The sequence below is a fragment of the Erithacus rubecula genome (genome assembly GCF_903797595.1).
Source record: "Erithacus rubecula genome assembly, chromosome: 2".
In the NCBI taxonomy this organism is placed as follows: Eukaryota; Metazoa; Chordata; class Aves; order Passeriformes; family Muscicapidae; genus Erithacus; species Erithacus rubecula.
The window spans coordinates 1,295,371-1,311,181 of record NC_136685.1 but is presented as its reverse complement, the minus strand read 5'-3'; the positions used below and the strand labels follow the sequence as shown (position 1 = coordinate 1,311,181).

The 15,811-nt window shown below is 41.6% G+C and overlaps 1 protein-coding gene across 1 annotated transcript; it reads left to right on the top strand.

Annotated features, from left to right (window-relative positions):
• Nucleotides 1–2,282: 2,282 nt before the first annotated feature.
• LOC306798304 (uncharacterized protein) lies at nt 2,283–15,605 on the top strand (the record flags this gene model as incomplete). Its single annotated transcript, XM_079298281.1, has 3 exons — nt 2,283–2,797; nt 9,434–9,543; nt 15,492–15,605. The coding sequence occupies 3 exons, from the start codon at nt 2,283–2,285 to the stop codon at nt 15,500–15,502; spliced, it is 636 nt and encodes a 211-aa protein (XP_079154407.1). The 3' UTR covers nt 15,503–15,605.
• Nucleotides 15,606–15,811: the final 206 nt, after the last annotated feature.

Genomic DNA, 15,811 nt, shown 5'->3' with positions numbered 1-15,811 from the left:
TCCCTTTTTTCCCCTTTTCCTTTTTTTCTCCTTTTCTTCCCTTTCCCCTTTTCCCTTTTTTCCCCATTTTTCCCTTTTCCCACCCCGTGCATCCATCGGGAATCTCTGCAGAGGGCAGCACCATCCAGGACATCTCCTCCCTTTCCCCCTACCATCCAATCCCTGTTTTTCCAGCAGAACTTTTCATGGAATTTTCCCTTCCCAGGAAGTTTTGGTTGCAAAAACACCTCAGAAAAAAAAAGTTGGATTGGGAAAAAAAATAAAAGGGAGGGGTTGGAAATCAGAATTTTTTTTGCCATCCTGGTGCAATCCTGACACTTCCCACCATCCCAGGATGCTCCAAAATTTCCTTGGACACTCCCAGGGATTTTCTGGGAATTCCTTCCCAAATCCCATTTCTCCCTTTTCCCAGGGAATTCCCTCCATTCCCAGCCTGGGGTTGGATCCATCCCCATCCTGATCCTCTCTGGGAAGGAATTTTGGGAAATTCGGACTCCAGGAACGGTCTCACTTCCCTTTTCCATCCCTGAATTCCATAAAAATCCCTCCTGAGTGTCCTGGATCCCGGAATGGTTTGGGGTTCATGGATTTCAATCCCATCCCAACCCCACCATCCTAGAATTTTCCAACTTTCCTTGGACACTCCACAGCTTCTCTGGGAATCCCACCTGGCAACAGATTTTCCTGGGAAAAGCCAAAACCTGGGCTCAGGTGTTGCTGGAAGGTGAATTCCCAACGCTGCCTTCACCTGGGCTTTACAAATCCCACTTGTTTTTCTGGAATATTCCCATTGGGAATATCGAGGCAAACAACTCACCCCCAAGGAAAGGGGAAAATTGGGAAGAGAGGAGGAGAAGGAGCAGCAGATCCAGGTGAGGTCGGCTCCATCCTGCTCAGGTAAATTGGAATTGGGGAAATTGGGGGGGAAATTTAGGTGGGATTTGGGAAAAAAATCTTGCTCTGGGATGTGAAGGTGGAATTTCCAGAGAATCCTTGGGAAAGGTTGGAGCAGCCTGGGATAGCAGAATTGGAATGGGATGGGATTGAAATCCATGGATTCCAATCAAACCATTCCAGGATTCTGGGATCCAGGACACTCACTGAGAGATTTTCATGGAATTTGGGGATGGAAAAGGGAATTTCCAGTGAATTCCCAAAATTCTTTCCCAGAGAGGAGTGGGGATGGGGATGGATCCAATCCCAGGCTGGGAGAACTGGGAATGGAAGGAATTCCCTGGGAAAAGCAGGAAAATGGGATTTGGGAAAGAATTCCCAGGGAATCTCTGGGAGCATCCTTGGAAATTTTGGAGCACCCTGGGATGGGATTGAAGCTGAATCCTCACCTGAACCGTTCCCAAATGCCAGAATTTCGGGGGAAAACTCCGCCCTGGCTGAGGCAGCGCCGGGAGCGGGGCTGGGATGGGACACGCGGGGCCGGGGAACCGAGGGGAGAGCGGGAAAATCCCGGGATACTGAGGGGACACCGGGAAAATCCCGGGATACTGAGGGGACAGCGGGAAAATCCCGGGATACTGAGGGGACAGCGGGGCTGAGGGCACCGGGAAGATCCCGGGATACTGAGGGGACCGAGGGGACAGCGGGAAAATCCCGGGATACTGAGGGCACCGGGGCTGGGGCACCGAGGGGATACCGGTAAAGTCCCGGGGATCCTGAGCTCCTGAGGGCACCGGGAGCTCCCGGACATGAGGGCACCGAGCGGGCACCGAGAAGGCGCAGGGGATCCTGAGGGCACCGAGGGAACAGCGATGCTGAGGGCACCGGGAAGATCCCAGGGCTCAGGGCACCGAGCGGGCACCGAAAAGGTCCCGGGGATCCTGAGCTCCTGAGGGCACCGGGGAGCTCCCGGAGCTGGGGGCACCGAGCGGGCACCGGGGCTGAGGGGAGAGCGGTGGCACCGGGAGCTCCCGGACATGAGGGCACCGAGGGGATACCGGTGCTGAGGGCACCGGGAAGATCCCAGGGGTGAGGGGACACCGGGGCTGAGGGCACCGCGGCGGTACCGGGGAGCTCCAGGAACTGAGGGCACCGCGCTGGCACCGGGGCTGAGGCCACCGAGCGGGCACCGGGAAGTTCCCGGGACTGAGAGCACCGAGCGGGCACCGGGAGGCTCCCGGGCCTGAAGGCACAGCAGTAGCACCGGGAGGCTCCCGGGGCTGAGGACACCGAGCGGGCTCCGGAAGGGTCCCGGGCCTGACGGCTCAGCGGTAGCACCGGGCAGCGATCCCCGGGCCGGGCGCGGCCGCAGCCCCTCAGCCGCCAACATGGCGCCGCCTTCCCCTTCCCCATCCCCGTCCCCTTCCCTCGTCCCGGTCCCCGTCCTGCCCCGGGCCCGCAGCTCGGCCCAGCCGGTAGAAGATGGCGGCGGCGCGGCGCAGCTCGCAGGCCCCGGCCTCAGAGCGGAGGAGGAGGAGGAGGAGGAAGGGCAGCAGCAGCAGCAGGAGGAGGAGGATCCATCCCCAGCGGAGCTCCGCCGCCACCGCCCCCTTCGTCCTCCATGCCCAGCTCCGCCCCGTCCCGCCGGGGAGGAGGGGAGGGAGGATCGCGGCGAGCCCGAAGCCGGAGCCCCGCAGCCTCTCCGCGCCGCCCAGCCCGAGGGGCCCCGGCGGGCGCGGGGGGATCCCCTGAGCGGAGCCGGGGCCGCCAGCACCTCCCTCCGCTCTCCTCCCCGCGCCTCCCGCAAGCCGCCGGCGCCGCCGCTCCGCCCGGCCCGGCCCGGCCGCGGCCGCGGGAGTCGCTGTGGCGTTGCCCGCTGTGGCCTCGGCCCTGTCAGCGGCAGGTGAGTGCAGCTCGAGCGGGGCCCCGCGGCGGAGCTCAGCCCGCCTCGCTCCCCCGCGCCTCCCGCCGCCGCTGTCACGGGGCTGCGAGGGAAGCAGCTCGCAGCTCCTTCGCTCCTTCCCCGGCCATGGCGGCCTCCTCCTCCTCCTCCCCCTCTCTCTCTCTCTCTCTCTCTCTCCTTCCTTCGCTCGCTGCTTCCCTCGCTCCGTCCCCTCCCCTCGCTGCGATCCCGCCCTCCGCCATCGCTCCCCCCTCAGGGACCCCGCGCTCCCTCCCTCCCTCCCTCAGCCACCCCCGGGCTCGCCGCGTAACTTGATCACCAAAACTCCCACCTCGCTCCCCTTCCCCTTATTTCCCCTTAATACCTCTCCTCACTCCCAGCTTCTTTTTCATTTTAATTTTTTTTTATTTTTAATTTTTTTTTTTTTTTTTTTTTTTGGAAAATGGCACCGCCGCCCCCGGCTGTGGGGATGAGCCCTGAGGGGGGGGGGGAGGTGGCACCGCTTTGTGTGAGGGTGACATTCCCGAAATACCCCAAAATATCCCCAAATATCCCAAAATATCCACGAAATAGCCCTAAAATCCTCCCGGAGAGGAGAATTCCACACTTCCAGGTGCCTCTGGAGCAGCATTCCCAAGCCAGGTGCATCGGGAATTGCTCCTATGAGGGACCTCTGTGCCCTCAATTTTCCACAATTCCCAATTTTTTTCCCTTTTTCTGCCCTAAATTTTCCAGAATTCCAATTTTTTTCCCCTTTCCCTGCCCTCAATTTTCTTTAATTCTCCAATTTTTCCCCTTTCCCTGCCCTAATTCTTCTATAATTCCTGATTTTTTTCCTATTCCCTGCCCTCAATTTCCCAGAATTCCCCAATTTTTCCCTTTTTCTGCCCTCAATTTTCTGCAATTTCCATTTTTTTCCCTTTTTCTGCCGTCACTTTTCCAGAATTCCCCGATTTTCCCCTTTCCATGCCCCATTTTTTCCAGAATTCCCAATTATTTTCCCTACTCTACTCTCAAATTTTCCAGAATTCCCCAAATTTTCTTCTTTTCTGCCCTCAATTTTCCAGATTTTGCAATTTTCCCTTTTTCTGCCCTAAATTTTCCAGAATTCCCCAATTTTCCCCCTTTTCCTACCCTAATTTTTCCAAAATTCCTGATTTTTTTCCCTTTCCCTGCCCTAATTTTTCCAAAATTCCCCATTTTTTTTCCCTTTTCCTACCCTAATTTTTCCAAAATTCCCAATTTTTTCCCATCCTTACCCTAAATTTTCCAGAATTTCCAAATTTCCCCTTCCCCTGCCCTATTTTCTCCATAATTTCCAATTTTTTCCCTTTCCCCTGCCATCAGTTTTCCACAATTCCCCAAATTTTTTGTCTTTATTTTCCCTAGTTTTTCTGTAATTCCTCAAATTTTTCTCTTTCTCTGCTCTCAATTTTCCAGAATTATTTTCTTGGATCACCTGGGAAATTTAAAGAAAAAAAAAATCTGAAAAAAAACCCCCAAAACTGTGAATCATCATTGAAAGTCCAAAAATTCCAATTTTTCTAATTTTTCTAAGCCTTTAAAAATTCCCCAAAATAATTCCAAGAGGGACACAACAAAGGGGAGGAAAAAAAAGAGAATTTTAATTCCCTTTTATTTCTGGGATTGGGATGGAAATTTCTGAATTTTTTTTGTGTGTGAAAAAAAGTGGGAAAATGTGGATTTTTTTAGAGATTTTTTGTGGGATTTTGTGGAGTTTTTTCATGGATTTTCAGGGAAAAATGGAGAAAATTCCAGGATTTTTTGGGGAAAAATGGAGGAAATCCAGGAATTTTCAGGAAAAAATGGAGCAAATTCCAGGATTTTTGGAATAAGGGTGGAAATTCCAAGGATTTTCATGGGAAAATGGGAAAAATTCCATTTTTTCCATGGAAAAATGGAGGAAATCCAGAGATTTTAATAGAAAAAATGTGGGAAATTCCAGGATTTTTTTGGAATAATGGAAGAAATTCCTGGACTTTTTTTTTTTTTTTTTTTTTTAAATGGAGGAAATCAGGATTTTCATGGAAAAATTGAACAAATCCAAAGATTTTCATGGAAAAATGGGGGAAATTCTGGGATTTTCATGGAAAGAAATGAAACTAATCCAAAGATTTGTGTGGAAAAATAGATGAAATTTCCTGGATTTTTTTTTTTTTTTTTTAATATGGAGGAAATTCCAGGATTTTCATGGAAATTGGAGGAAATTCCAAGATTTTAATGGAAAAATATGGGAAATTCTGGAAATTTTTTGGGAAAAACAGAGGAAATTCCAGGAATTTTCAGGGAAAAATGGAGAAAATCCAGGGATTTATTTTTATTTTTTATTTATATGAAGGAAATTTGGGGATTTTTTAAGGAAAAATTGAAGGAAATTCCACAAATTTCATGGAAAAATGGAGCAAATCCAGGGATTTTAATTTTTTTTTTTTTTAACTGAGGAAATCCAGAAAATTTCAGGGAAAAATGGAGAAAATCTTTTTGTTTCCCAAAAAAAGTGGGGGAAAAAATGAGATCCAGGAAATTTTGTGGATCCAAATTTTTTCCCCATTCCCAACAAAACCAAAATTTCTTTTCCCTGGAATTTTGGGAATTTTGGGAATTTTTTTCTGCCCTGCACTTGCCAAATTTCCCCTGGAATTCTCAACTCCTCAGGGGTCACAAAATTCCCAATTTTTTGAATTTCTGGGAGCTCTTTTCTCTGATTTTTGAAATCCACAGAATTTTTTTATTCCCAAATTTTCTTTCTCTGAAGGAAATCTCCCCAAAATTCTGAAAAATTGGGATAAACTCCATGAAAAAATTTGGGATAAATCCATGGATTTGGAATTTCTCAGAATTATAAATGGAAATTATAATTTAATTATAAATTGGGAATTTTTCCTGTTGAAATTCTAGCAATTCCCAAATTTCCAGGGGAAAATCCCATTTTGTTCCCAGCTGGAATCACAAAAATTTTGGGATGTTAAAAATTAAAAAAAATTCCTTTGGAATTTTTCCATCCAATTCCTAAAATTTGGGAAAAACTCCTGGAAAATCCTGAGGAATTGGGATGAAATTCCTCAAAAATCTTGGAAAAAATGGGAAAAATGTTCAGAATTCCCAAAAAAATCCAGACTGGGAACAGAATTCTCAAATTTCCTTCTTTTCATCTGAAATTTTTTGGGAATTTTCCCAATTTTTTCTCCCCCAACATTCCCAATTTCCCATTTTTTGTTGGAATTCCATCTGGAATTTTGAGAGATTCCAAATCCATGGATTTATCCCAAATTTTTTCATGGAGTTTATCCCAATTTTTTGGGGTGAATTTCTTCAGAGGAAGAAAATTTTGGGAATGAAAAAATTCTGTGGATTTTAAAAAAAATCAAGGAAAAGAGCTCCAAGAATTCCAGAAATTCCCCAAAATTGAGAATTTTGTGGCTGCTGAAGAGCTGAAAATTCCAAAGGGAATTTGGAAAAAAAATCCCAAAATTCCAGGAAAAAAAAAAAAAAATTGGTTTTGTTGGGAAAGAAAAAAAAACCACAAAATTCCCTGGAAAATTTGTCTGAAAACACCAAAAATCCCGGAAAATTTGGATGAAAAATTGGGAATTTTGCTCCCAGACAGGATTTTTTTGGGGAATTCTGAACATTTTTTCCAATTTTTTCCCAGAATTTTGGGAATTTCAGCTGATCCCAACCCCTTGAAAATTTCCCAGGAGCTTTTCCCAAATTTTGGGTATTGGATGAAAAAATTTCCAAAAGAATTTTTGGATTCTTCCCATCTTGAATTTTTGTGATTCTCACCATGGAAATTTGGGAATTTTAAGAATTCCAAATGCTGGAAAAGTTTAAACTTTTGGGAATTTTGGAAATCTGAAAAAAAAAATTGATTTGAGAAAAATTCCTGCAAATCCTTGGAAAAACCAGAAAGTGATTCCAGGAATTCTTGGAATTCTGTGATTTTAAGGAAATTTCCCCTTCGATTTCCCTTTTTTTGGGATTATTTTATTTTATTTTATTTTATTTTATTTTATTTTATTTTATTTTATTTTATTTTATTTTATTTTATTCTATTTTATATTTTATTTTATTTGTTTGGTTTTGTTTTTTGTTTTGTTTTATTTTATTGTATTTTATTTTATTTTATTCTATTCTATTCTATTTTGGATTTTATTTATTTTATTTTATTTTATTTTATTTATTTATATTTATATTTATATTTATTTATTTTATTTTATTTATTTTATTTTATTTTATTTTATTTTATTTTATTTTAGGAGAGAATTCCCAGATGGGATTTCCTGAAGCTTTTCCAGAATTTTTCTGGAGCTTTTCTGGAATTTCATTTGGATTTCCTGGAATTTTCCCCAAATTTCCTGGAGTTTTTTCAATAATTTTTCTTGGATTTCCTCCTGTTTTCCTGGAATTTTTCTGGAATTTCCTTGAGTTTTCCAGGATTTCCTTGAATTTCCTCCCATTTCTTTGAGTTTTCCTGGAATTTTCCTGGAATTTTCTTGGAATTTCCTCTGAATTACGTGAAGCTTTTCCCAGATTTTCTGGAGTTTTCCTGAAACTTCTCCCAAATTTCCTGGAATTCTCTCAGAATTTTTCCTGTTTTATTTTTTCTGAAGTTTCCCCAGAATTTTTCTGGAATTTTCTTGAGTTTTCCAAGATTTCCTGGACATTTCCTCCAATTTCCTGCAGCTTTTCCTGGAATTTTCCCAAATTTTTCAATTTTCCCAAATTTCCTGAAGTTTTTCCCGTTTTCCTGGAACATTTTCCAGATTTTTTTTTTCCAGTTTTCCAGGATTTCCTGCAGCTTTTCCTGGAATTTTTTCCTAAATTTTTCAGTTTTCCCAAATTTTCTGGGATTTCCCAGAGTTTTTTTCTGGAATTTTCTTGAATTTTCCAGGATTTTCTGGAGTTTTCCCAAATTTTTCTGTTTTCCCAAATTTCCTGGAGTTTTTTCCTATTTTTTCCCCAGATTTCTGGAATTTTCCTGGATTTCCCAGAGCTGATTTTCCCAGAATTCCACAAATTCCAGATTTTGCTCTGAGCATCCCAAATTTCTTTAAATTCAGGAAAAAAACTCCAGAAAAATCTGGGAAAAATATTTTCCAGAATTCCCTAAATCCAGATTTTTTTTGAATTGGTGGGAAAAATTTTGGAATTTTGATGGAAAAAATCTGGAATTTTGGTGGAAAAAATTCCAGGAATTCAATTTTTTTTTCCTTTTTTTTTTAAATGGGAATGAATCTGATGAATTCTGGAAGAAATTTTGCTCCTGGAATTTTCAGATTTCCAAAAAAAAAACTTTGAGAATTTTTGGATTAAAAAACAAAAATAAAATTGGGAATTTTGTGATTCCCCCAAAAAATCTGGGAATTTTCAGTTCCTACTTTGGATTAATGGGAATTATTCAGGATCCTTGAGGAATTTGGGGATTTTTTGGGATTTTTTTGGGATTTTCTTTGGGATTTTTTGAGATTTCTTAAATTTAACTTTATGGGATCTTTCAGATATTTTGGGGAGATTTTCTTGGATTTTTATTTTTGGGATTTTTTTTTTTTTTTAATATTTTGGAATTTTATTTTTTTTTATTTTCTGGGATTTTAAAAAAAATCTGTGTAGGAGTTTTGGGATATTAATAATTTTTTTGAATCTTTGAGATACTTCAGGATTTTTGGGATTTTTTTTTATTTTTTCAATTTTTCGGTAGGAATTTTTTGGGGGATTTTTTTGGGAACTTGGTGGATTTTTCAGGATCTTTGAGATTTTTTGGGACTTTTTGGAGAAAATTTTCAGATTTTTTGGGGGATTTTGTTTGGATTTTTTTTTTTTTTTTTTGGATTTTAAATTTTTTCTTTAAATCTGTTTGGGGTTTTTGGGATTTTGGTTGATTTTTCAAAGTCTTTGAGATTTTTGGATATTTTTTGGATTTTTTTGAGATATTTTGGGATTTTTGGGGATTTTTTTGGGATTTCTTTGAGATAATTTTGGATTTTTCAGGGGATTTTTTTGTTTTGTTTTTTTGGGGGAATTTTTGGGGATTTATTTTTAAATTTATTTGTGGTGGATTTTTTAAAATTTTTTTTTAATTGTGGATTTTTCATGATCTTTCTGAATTTTTCTGGATATTTTGTTGAGCTCTGGAGATATTTTGGGATTTTTTGGGGCCTTTGTGAATTTTTTTGGGATCTTTGTGTTGATTTTTTGGGATGTGTATGGATTTTTTTGGATATTTTATGGATATTTTTGGGAATATTTCTGGGTATTTTCAGCATATTCTGGATTTTTTTGGGACCTTTGGGGATTTTTTTTCAGGATATTTGTGACTTTTTTTTGGCATCTTGGTGATTTTTTCTGGGATCTCTGTGAATTTTTTGGGATCATTCATGAGAAAAACTGCAAAATCCAGGAATTTTGGGGGAAAAAAAGAAGAAATCCAGAAATTTTGAGGAAAAAAAAATCCCATCCATTTTTCATGGAATTTTTTCATTTCCAGGAAATTAGATCTCAGAAAAATTCCATTTTCTCTTGGAATTTTTTAGGATTGAGACCAAACAAAAAAACCTGGAAAATCCCAAAATAATTCCTAAAATAATCCAAATTTTTTTTTTTTTTCCTCTGCAGGGAATTGAGATTCCCATGGAATTCCCAGCCCTGGAATTCCCAAGATTTTAGGATTTTCCTGGAAAATTCCAGATTTCCCATGATCCATCTTTCATCTCCAGAAATCCCAGGTAAGTTTGGAACTTTTCCATTTTTTTTTGGAAAAAAAAATCATTTTTTCCCCCAAGATTTTCTTATTTTTCCAAGGATTTTTTTTCTAAATTTGGAGGTTTTTTTGAATAAGATAATCAGGAATTCCTGACAGCAAAAAAATCCTTGGATTTCCCAATTTTTAGGACTTCTTAGAGTGTGAAAAATTCTGGAAAATTCAAATTATTCCATTGGGATGGAATTCCAAGAATTTTTTTTTTTTTTTGGAATTTTTATGTGGGAAGAACCTCAAGAAATTTTGGGAGTTGTGGGTGGAAAATTTGGTTTGAGGGAAAAATTGGAGAATTCTGGTTTTGATGGAAAATTCTTTAAATGGAAGGAAAAATTATTTGGAAATGAAGGAAAAAAATCAGAAAAAAATTTGGAAATTTGTGGATCAGGGATCCTGGAATTCTTGGGAATTCCTGGGGAAAAAGAAGGAAAAAATGGAATTTTTTCCAGCTGGGTTTGGTGGGATGAAATTGGAGATGGAAATTCTGGGATTTGTTGGGAATTTTGGGGAAAATTTGGGATAATCCTGATGGAAAATCAAGATATTCCATAGGAAAAATTGGGATAATTCTGATGGAAAATTGGGATATTTCATAGGAAAATTTGGAATAATTCTAATGGAAAAATCAAGTTATTCCATAGGAAAATTTGGGATAATTCTGGTGGAAAATTGGGATAATGCTGATGAAAAATTGGGATAATTCTGATGGAAAATCAAGATAATTCCATAGGAAAATTTGGGATAATTCTGATGGAAAATTGGGATAATTCTGGTGGAAAATTGGAATAATTCTGATGGAAAATTTGGGATAATTCTGATGGAAAAATCAAAATATTCCATAGGAAAATTTGGGATAATCCTGATGGAAAATTTGGATAATTCCATAGGAAAATTGGGACAATCCTGATGGAAAATTGGAATAATTCTAATGGAAAATCAAAATATTCCATGGGAAAATTGGGATTGGCCTGAAAATTTGACAATTCTGAATTCCTGACTCTTTTCACACCATTTTTTGGGAATCTCCCAAGTGGAAAAAAAAAAAAAAATTGGAAATGTGCTTGAAAAACCTGGAATTCCTTCTTGGGGTTGATCATGAAACCGAAACCTACCGGAAAAAAAATTCCCGCTGGGATTTGGGAATTTTTGCTTTTCCCCACAAAAAAAATCCTGGAATATTTTTTTTTTAAGGATTGGGAATTCCCAAAATTCTGGAGATTTTTTGGGTTCCCTCATTCTGAAGTTTTTTCCCTGGAGCCTCCAGGGAATTTGGCTCCACCCAGAGAAAATGTTGCCGAACCTGCTCGGCAAATTCCGGCGCCTCCGGAATTCGGGAGGGGCCCAAGGAGATTGAAAGACAAAAAAAAATCATTTTTTTCCAAAGATTTCTCATTTTTCTCCAAATATTTTTATCTTTCCAACCTGGACATTTTATCCCCATTTTGGTTTGTCCCCCCAAAAAATTTGGGATGGAAATCCCAGAAATGTGGGAGGAGCCAAAATTGGATGCAGGAATTTGGGGGAATTTCCTTTTCCATGAGGATTTTGGATCCAGATCCAGGAATTTTAGGGAATTTTCCATTGAAATCTGCTTTTCCTTCCTTTTTTCTGTTTTTTTCCCCAATTTTTCATTTTTCCCCCCAATTTTCCATTTTTTTTGCTATTTCCTGCTTTTTTCCCACTTTTCCAATTTTCCCACTTTTTTCTGCTTTTCCCCCAACTTTTCCTGAGTTTTTCTTACATTTCCTTGATTTTTTCTTCTTTTTTTCCAGCTTTTTCTCACTTTTCAGTTTTTCTCTTTTTTCCTGCTTTTCTCTACTGTTTCCTACTTTTTTCCTTTTTTCTACTTTTCTCCAATTTTCGCCTTTTTTTCTGTTATTTCTTTTTTTCCCCCCACTTTTCCCACCTTTCCCACTTTTTCCCACTTTTCCCCCAACTTTTTCTGTTTTACTCACTTTTCCTCAATTTTTCCTGTTTTTTTCCGTTTTTTTTTTCCTTTTTTTTACTGTTTTTCCTGCTTTTCCCCACTTTCCCCCCACTTTTTCCTGCTTTTTCCCTTTTCTTCCTGCTTTTCCCCAATTTATCCCATTTTTTTCTGCTATTTCCTTTTTCCCCACTTTTCCTCACTTTTTCTCGATTCTTTTCCTGTTTTTTCCTGTTTTTTCTCAGCTTTTCCAACTTTTTTCCACTTTTTCCAAACTTTTCTGTATTTTTCCTCACTTTTTATAGATTTTTCCCCATTTTTCCCCTTATTTTTGCTCCATTTTTTCCCCCATTTTTTCCTTGTTTTTTTCTTTGCTTTTTTCTCCCACTTTTTCCCTATTTTTCCTGCTTTTCACCAGTTTCCCAGTTTTTCCTGCTATTTCCTTCTTTTTTGCCACTTTCCCCACTTTTTTCTTTCCTCCCAACTTTTCCCCAGTTTTTCTCAATTTTCCTCTATTTTTCCTGTTTTTTCCCAAATTTTCCCCACTTTTTTCCTGATTTTTTAAGGTTTTTCCCAACTTTTTCCCCCACTTTTCCCTATTTTTTCCTGTTTTCCCAGCTACTTCCTGCTTTTTTCACAGGTTTCCCCCAGCTTTTTCAACTTTTCCTGCTTTTCCCTTTTTTTTTTTTGCTTTTCCCCCAACTTTTTCCCACTTTTCCTCACTTTTTCTTTTTCTTGGTTTTTTCCAACTTTTTAATGTCTTTTTTCACCTTGCTTTTCTGTACTTTTTCCTGCTTTCTCTAGTTTTTTCACCAGCTTTTTGTCCTCATTCCCAAAATTCCTTCTCAGAGAGGATTTGGGAAGGGGATGGCTCCATCACCAGTGCCTTGGTTCCTCCCCAGATGGTTTGGTTGGGTTGGTCCTGTTGGGTTTGGTTGGGTTGGCTTGGTTAGGTTGGGTTGAGTTGGTTTGGTTGGGTTGAGTTGAGTTGGGTTGTGTTTGGGTGGGTTTGGTTGGGTTGGGTTGGGTTTGGTTGGGTTGAGTTGGATTTGGTTGAGTTTGGTTTGGTTTGGTTTACCACCTCAGGGTTTGGCTTGATTCGTAACCATGTGGTTTGGATCATATCCAGATGATTTGGTTGGGTTGAGTTTGGTTTGCTTTGGTTTGGTCGGGTTTGGTTTAGTTTGGTTGGTTTTTGACCATGACCACGAGCTTTGGTTGATCACCTCATGGTTGGGTTTGGTTCCTCACCACTGGTTTGGATTAGTTGGGTTTGGTTGGTTTGGTCAGGTTTGGTTGGGTTTGGTCAGTTTTGGTTGGTTTGGTTGGGTTTGGTTGGTTTGGGTCACTGCCAGCTACTTTGGGCCATCACCAGTGGTGTGGTTGGTCTGTGACCTCGTGCTTTGGTTTGGTTCCTTCTGGTGTGGTTGAGTTGGGTTTGGTTGGAATTGACTGGGTTCTGTTTGTTTCTGTTTGGTTAGATTGGGTTTGGTTGGGTTGGGTTTGGTTTGGTTCAGTTAGGTTGGGTTTGGTTTGGTTCAGTTGGGTTGGGTTTGGCTGCTTTCAGTTCTGTTTGGTTCCGTTTGGTTGGTTTGGGTTTAGTAGAGCTGGGTTTGGTTGGGTTCAGTTGGGTTGGGTTCAGTTGGATTGGGTTTGGTTGGGTTCAGTTGGGTTGGGTTCAGTTGGGTTGGGTTCAGTTGGATTGGGTTTGGTTGGGTTCAGTTGGGTTGGGTTCAGTTGGGTTGGGTTCAGTTGGGTTGGGTTTGGCTGTTCTCAGTTCTGTTTGGTTCCATTTGGTTGGTTTGGGTTTGGTTTGGTTCAGTTGGGTTTGGTTCAGTTGGGTTGGGTTTGGTTTGGTTCAGTTGGGTTTGGTTCAGTTCGGTTGGGTTCAGTTGGGTTGGGTTTGGCTGTTCTCAGTTCTGTTTGGTTCCCTTTGGTCCCGTTGGGTTGGGTTAGGTTCTCTTGGATTCTGTTGGGTTGAGTTGGGTTGGATTTGGTTTGGTTTGGTTCTGTTTGGTTGTTTTCAGTTCTGTGCAGTTCTGTTCAGTTCTGTGGGGTTGGGTTTGATTCTCTTGGGTTCTGTTCATTGGGTTGGGTTTGGTTTGGTTCTGTTTGGTTGTTTTCAGTTCTGTTTGGTTCCATTTGGTTCCATTCAGTTCTGTTCAGTTTGGTTTGATTTGGTTTCATCATTTCCAGTTCTGTTTGGTTCTGTGTGGTTCCATTGGGTTCCGTTGGGTTCCGTTGGGTTCCATTGGGTTCTGTTGGGTTGGCTTTGGTTGCATTTGGTTCTCTTGGGTTCTCTTGGGTCCTGTTGGATTGGTTCCATTGGGTTTGGTTCTTTTGGGTTGAATGCGGTTCCGTTGGTTGCCATTGGGTTCTGTTGCATTGGCTTTGGTTGTGTTTGGTTCTGTTGGGTTCTCTTGGGTTGACTTCAATTCTGTTGGGTTCCATTGGGTTGGGTTGAGTTTGGTTCCGTTGGGATGATTTTGGTTCCATTGGGTTGGGTTTGGTTGGGTTTGATTCTGTTGGGTTCTTTTGAGTTGGGTTTGGTTCCTTTGGGTTGAGTTCAATTCTGTTGGGTTCCATTGGGTTGGGTTTGGTTCCATTTGGTTTGGTTCTTTTGGGTTGGATGTGGTTCCATTGGGTTGGGCTTAGTTGTGTTTGCTTCTGTTGTGTTGGGTTTGGTTCTGTTGGGTTCTCTTGAGTTGGGTTTGGTTCCTTTGGGCTCAGTTCAGTTCTGTTGGGTTCTGTTGGGTTTGGTTTGATTCTGTTGGGTTCTATTTCATTTGGTTTGGTTCCACTGGGATGAGTTTGGTTCCGTTGGGTTCCATTGGGTTGGGTTTGGTTGGGTTTGATTCTGTTGGATTCTCTTGGGTTGGGTTCGGTTACATTGGGGTCTGTTGGGTTGGGTTTGGTTCTGTTTGGTTCGGTTGGGTTGGGTTTGGTTCTGTTGGGGTCTGTTGGGTTGGATTTGGTTCTGTTGGATTCTCTTGGGTTGGGTTTGGTTCTGTTTGGTTCGGTTGGGTTGGGTTTGGTTCTGTTGGGTTCTGTCGGTTTGGGTTTGTTTGGTTTGGTTCCATTGGGTTCTGTTGTGTTGTGTTTGGTTCTGTTTGGTTCCGTTGGTTTGGGTTTGGTTCCTTTGGGTTGGGTTTGGTTCTGCTGGGTTGGGTTTGGTTCCGTTGGGTTCCGCTGGGTTGGGTTTGGTGCATTCCCTGTTCTTCCCTCAGTGCTCCAAAAATTCCTGAGGATCCTGGGACTCAAAAAATCCTTGGGAATCCTGGGAATCCAAAATTCCTGGGAATCTGAAATCCCTGGGAATCTGAAATCCCTGGGAATATCAGGAACTGAAAATCCCTGGGAATATCTAGAACTGAAAATCCAAAATTTCTGCCAATCCTGGGAATCAAAATCCATGGGAATGCTGGGAATGTGAAATCCTTGGGGATTCCAGGAATCCAAATTTCATGGGAATACCAGGAATCCATGGAAATCTTGGGAATCCAAACTCCAGGGAAATCTAAAATCTGAAGGAATCCAAAATCCAATGGAACGTTGAGAATTGGAAATCCCTGGGAATCCCAGGAATCCAAAATTTGTGTTAATATTGGGAATCGGAAATCTTTGGGAATTTTGGGAATCCAAAATTTCCTGGAATATCAGGAATCAAAAATCCCTGGGAACACTTGGAATGTGAAATATTTGGGGATTCCAGGAAACCAAAATTCCTGGGAATATCAGGAATCTCAAATCCCTGGAATTACCAGGAAACAAAAATCCCTGGGAATCTCAAATCCCTGGGAATCCAAAATCCATGGGAATCCCGAAAATCCCAAACCCAGCAATCCCTAAAAATCCCTGGGAATATTGAGAATCCAAAATCCACAATCCTGAAGAATCCCAGGAACCCAAAATCTTGGGAATTCCAGGAAAACCTCTGAATCCAAAATTCCTGGGAATTCCTGACCCTTTTCCCATTTTTTTTTCTTTCCCAGGTGCTCCGTAGGATCCCACCATGAGCGGCCTCGGCGACGGCGCCGCGGATCCGGCAATTCCCGAATCCCGGAAGCGCAAAGGATCCCCCTGCGACCCCGCCCAGAGGTGCCTGATCCACCAGAATCCCTGGATCCATTGGAATTTCTGGATCCATCGGAATTTCTGGATCTGTTTGAATTCCTGGATCCACCAGAATTCCTGGATCTGTTTGAATTCCTGGATCCATCAGAATTCATGGATCCATTGGAATTCATGGATCCACCACAATTCCTGGATCCATCGGAATTTCTGGATCTGTTTGAATTCCGGATACACCAGA